We start from the raw sequence: 4,658 nt of genomic DNA, 5'->3' as shown, positions 1-4,658 counted from the left end.
CACGCCCATTGGGGGTGACAGAGACAACTGCAGCACCAATTACCACCATTTTCAGGCACCTTCAGCCCCTTTAGTGTTTTGTGTTAACTAAAAATGTTAAGATTTTTTGGGGGGATTGACCTGCCAATTAAAGTGATCACCAATGTAGGGGATGACGATGTTTCCCTGGGAGATGATAAAAAATGGAAGTTACAGAGTTTTATTATCAGTTTGATCAAAAAATTTAAGTTCTTACTTTATTTCAATACTAAAAGCTTTTCCGTAGTATAAATCTTTTATTTCTACTAAGACATAGTCACTAGATATTATGTATATGGATGCTATAACAAGAACTGCTTATAATCATAACTTAGAGTTGTTTAAGGCAAGTATTAAATTCTTGTAGAGAAAATATAGGTAAATATACAGGTTGATAATATTACAAAGCATAAGACATCTTTCTGGCCATCTATAAAAGCAAAGTACAGCTAGTTTTTGCCCTGGTGACAGTTGGTGCTAGTTTTTCTGCAGTAGCAAATTGCATTGAAGAAACGGCAGTAACAGGTTGCACAAGAGCTGCAGCAGGGCAGATGTCCAACACATGACTCCAAAAGCTGGACACATCTCCTAGGTGAACGCTCTTCACGGGAAGATGCTTCCATTGACAGGGCCTGAGGAGGAGAAGGCAACATATTTTATACAGCTGTCATATTTGGCTAGTCATCATTTATACTTGGCTAATTAGCAAAAATGTTAGGTCATGTTCAACTTTTAGAAGGTTGTGATCAGTGGGTGTCTGGGCACCAACAACCAAACCAATCACCAGAAGTTAGTGATGTACCTCTTCAGCTCAACTGTTCCTGGGATAAGTGCGATTAGCTGTGTACTGGCTCTAGATTCTCATAGTACATGGACAGATAGATTAGCTGTTCAGATATTCCACACTGCAGTGCCAGCACAGTAATGTGATCCACGTGGAATTGGCCGTTCCATTGTAATCATACAAAATTGTCTGAGCCACATACCAGTAGCATACTTACCAACATATAAAAAATAAAAGTAAGGACATTTAAGCCCCACCTCTCAGACTGCTTGAGAACACCCACAAACCACCCTGGAGCAGAACACCCAAAAAAATCCTACTTTTGAGGGACAGTTCACAGGATTGTCCCAGCAAAATCAGGACTGTTGGCAAGTATGCTGTAACAATAAAATATTCTTATAGTTGTTTCGAGTTGCACGAGAAGCACAGGAAAAGAACGGGACTTCTTGAATCTCACTTTTTGTGTGATAGCTGAAAGGAGCAAATCCAGAACCAATGTAGTTATGAACTGTAAGACCTTTATTAAGTATTCTCACATGGACAGCACGTTTCGGGTACTCAGGACCCCTTTTTTCAAGTCTAAAATAGTTTAAAACAAATAGAACAAAACATACAAATATACGTACAAGATAACTTTCCTATTTATGTAAAAGATTGAGACATTTAATCCACACATTTATTTGGGGATATCAGCATATGCAAACATACCTATCATTCTACTCATACCACTCCGTACATTGATTCTTTGATAGAAACATGAATTTATACCGCATCATATAATATTTATCTATTGAAGTCCATTACTTTTAGAGAATATTTTATTTTGCAACCATAGCATTATTCATTATTTATTACACGCCAAAGTGTGAATTTTTATTTTGTATTTTTTATATATGTCTTTTTATGTTCTTATTCAATTTTTATTTGATTGTCCATACTATGAATTTCAACCGTACTGTACTGTGATAGTTTTTCATTAATCAATTTTAAATTTTTATTCTTAGATTAGTATCATCCTTTTTTTATGTTCTTCTCCCTCAGCACCATTTAGCAAGATGTGTCGTACCTATTGACACTCTTAGGTGCACATTTATTAATACCCGCCGGTCTTAATAAAGCCCTGAGCTGGCGGTGGATCTGCTACAGTTAGAAGCGCCAGCCTCTCTATAACCTTGACGCCTCCAGTGCTAGATCTAAATGCAAGACAGCTTCTGCGTTGTCTTACATTTAGACGTTTTTCTACACCTAAAACAGGTGTAGAAAATGTTAACTGAGACGGTCCTGCCGGTCTGCTCCCTTCCCCGCCCACGCTACGCCCACAATTTTAGACCTGGCGTGAGCGAGGAGAAGTCGCAGAGAGCGGCACCTGAAATACACCGAATATAGGCGTATTTCTGCATGATAAATGATTCCCCTTATTTATTTTTTTACATAACTAGAAAAGTAATCTTGTACTTGGATTTGTATGTTTTCGTCCTGTTTTATACCATTTTAGACGTGAAAAAGGGGTCCTGAATACCTGCAAAACGCATTGTCCATCTGAAAATATTTTATAAAGATCTTATAGTTCGTAACTATATTGGTCCTGGATTTGTGCCTACCAGCATCACCCTAAAACTGAGACTCAAGTAGTCCACCCGTTCTTTTCTTGGACTTCTACTGCTCCTTCGTTGATTGGTTTCTACCCATAGAGACTCAAGATAGCATTGGCTGCACTGACCTCCGCTCCTTTACTCTGAGCTTTCACTGGTGTTGTGCCCAATTTTGCACAACACTAATAGATGAGTGTAATATATCGCCTCTAGGGATTATGCACCTTTACTTATTTACCCTATGAGCGCCTATTTTCTTTGGCCATTTTTTGCAGTTGCACGAGACACAGTGACCCCCATCATACATCCTTCAACTATGGTCCTGCACTTCTCCTCCACTACTCTCAGGAACTTACAAAGGATGTCAACAACTATGCAAGCATAGTCTCTTCAACACTGGAGAATCCCTTGGGATGCTTGTGTGGTATAACCTTTGGTTGAACTTATGTCATTTTTTAAACTATATTAACTATGTAACTAGGAAAAGAAACTTCGCTGTAACATGAGGAACTTTAGCATTTTTGGATACAGTAACTCTGGTAGTCTGTTCCTCTGCCCGAACAGAGTACCGGATTTACCAAATATAAATGTGAACCTAGCCTACCGTGTATTGCTTGTAGGCGACAACTAATATTCTTTAATTGTTTTGCTGTTTATTAGTATTTGAGTTACCCTTGGATCCACCAGACTGTAATCTTCCATCAGATTCTCTTCAGCAGCTTCTGTGTCCATTGTAAGAATGCCTGATCTTGCTGCAATGAGAAGGTAGAATACATATATTGTCATAACTGCCCCCATGATGAAATGTTATAAATCATACCTCAGCATTTTCACAGCATACATTGGGACCCCCTGATGCCTAGAATGAATGGAGGGGCCACAGTGGTAGCAAAAACACAACTTCCCCTCTATCGGACATATCGCCTTTCCCAACCAGGTGCTTTTATGTGGAATTGCAAGATAATCCATTAACGTAAAAGGGTCTATGTTGTAATTTCTACACATCAGCAATCCCCACCTGGCCTTAAAGGGGTTTTCAGAGATTTTTTAACTGATGACCTATCCTCTAGATACAGTCGGTCAGCAGTATCTGATCGGCGGGGGTCCGCCACCTGGGAATCCGCTAATCAGTTGTTTCAGAAGTCAGCGGCACTCACAGTAGCACCACAGCCTTCTCTCATTTCACCAAGCACAGAACCTTAAATGGTTCTGAGCTGCACCTAGGCCACGTGACCGATGAACATAACGTCACATGGCCTAGAGAAAGCTGTGAGAAGGCCACAGCGCTACTGCGAGTGCCGGTACCTACTCAAACAGCTGATCGGCAAGGGTCCTGGGTGTCAGACCCCCCACTGATCAGATACTGATAACCTATCCAGAACATAGGTCATCAGTTAAAAAATCTTGGAAAACCCCTTTAAAGAAGCACTGCGCTTTACTTTGTTCTGTGCCACATTCACACTAGGCAACAGTGAGGGTCCCATAGGGCAGAACCTCACCATAATAAAACACTTACATCCCTCCCTTTATGTCACTATAACAAAATGTATTTGTATAAAGTTCACATCAGAATCAGGAAAAATATAATAAGTCTACGAATACTGTATTACTGAACAGACACCAGAAAAGAGAAGTAAACCCTCCTTATTCTTGCTTGTGGAACTCAGAACATGTCAAGTATGTTCAAGTACACAAGCCCAAATACAAATTATCTTCTTGTAGGAACACAAGGTAAAATGAGTCTTACCTGGCATATGTAACCCGGACTCTTTGACTTTACGCAGTAATCCTTGGTAGCTATATCTGCCAGTATTTGCCCCAGAGCTGATGTCTTCAAGTCTTCCAATGCTAGAGTCTGAGGTCAGTATGGCCTGAATTGCCTGAACCATAGCCACACAAAGTAGGAATGTATTGAACATCATGTTTGAAGATGTCTACTTAAATAGAAAAAAAATATAAAGTGTAAAGTAAAGTAAAAATTCCTGAAAACTGGCATAGAATTAACCGGAAATTCTAATAGTCCAACACCTGGTTTTGGCACAGTACTGCAAGAAAATGAGCACAAGACGCAGAAGGTTGAGCAGAGATAGCCAGTTCTGAGGCTAGACTGCTCTTACTATAAGGGTTCATGCACACGAACATGTGCTGCCCGTTGCCGTATTGCGGACCGCATTAGCGGATCCGCAATAAATGGGCATCGTTCTGTGTGCATTCCTCATCACAGATGCGGACCCATTTACTTCAATGGGTACGCAAATCCTAAG

The 4,658-nt window shown here is 40.1% G+C and overlaps 1 protein-coding gene across 1 annotated transcript; it reads right to left on the bottom strand.

Moving 5' to 3' along the window:
• Window positions 1-467: 467 nt before the first annotated feature.
• Window positions 468-4,313, bottom strand: LOC120980288 (agouti related neuropeptide). Its single transcript, XM_040409290.1, has 3 exons — window positions 4,121-4,313; window positions 3,067-3,146; window positions 468-650 (listed from the first exon to the last, which is right to left on the bottom strand). Exons 1-3 carry the CDS (start codon window positions 4,311-4,313, stop codon window positions 468-470), a joined length of 456 nt encoding a protein of 151 aa, XP_040265224.1.
• Window positions 4,314-4,658: the final 345 nt, after the last annotated feature.

The sequence above is a fragment of the Bufo bufo genome, chromosome 10 (genome assembly GCF_905171765.1).
Source record: "Bufo bufo chromosome 10, aBufBuf1.1, whole genome shotgun sequence".
NCBI classification, from domain to species: Eukaryota; Metazoa; Chordata; class Amphibia; order Anura; family Bufonidae; genus Bufo; species Bufo bufo.
This window is presented reverse-complemented; position numbering and strand designations above follow the sequence as displayed.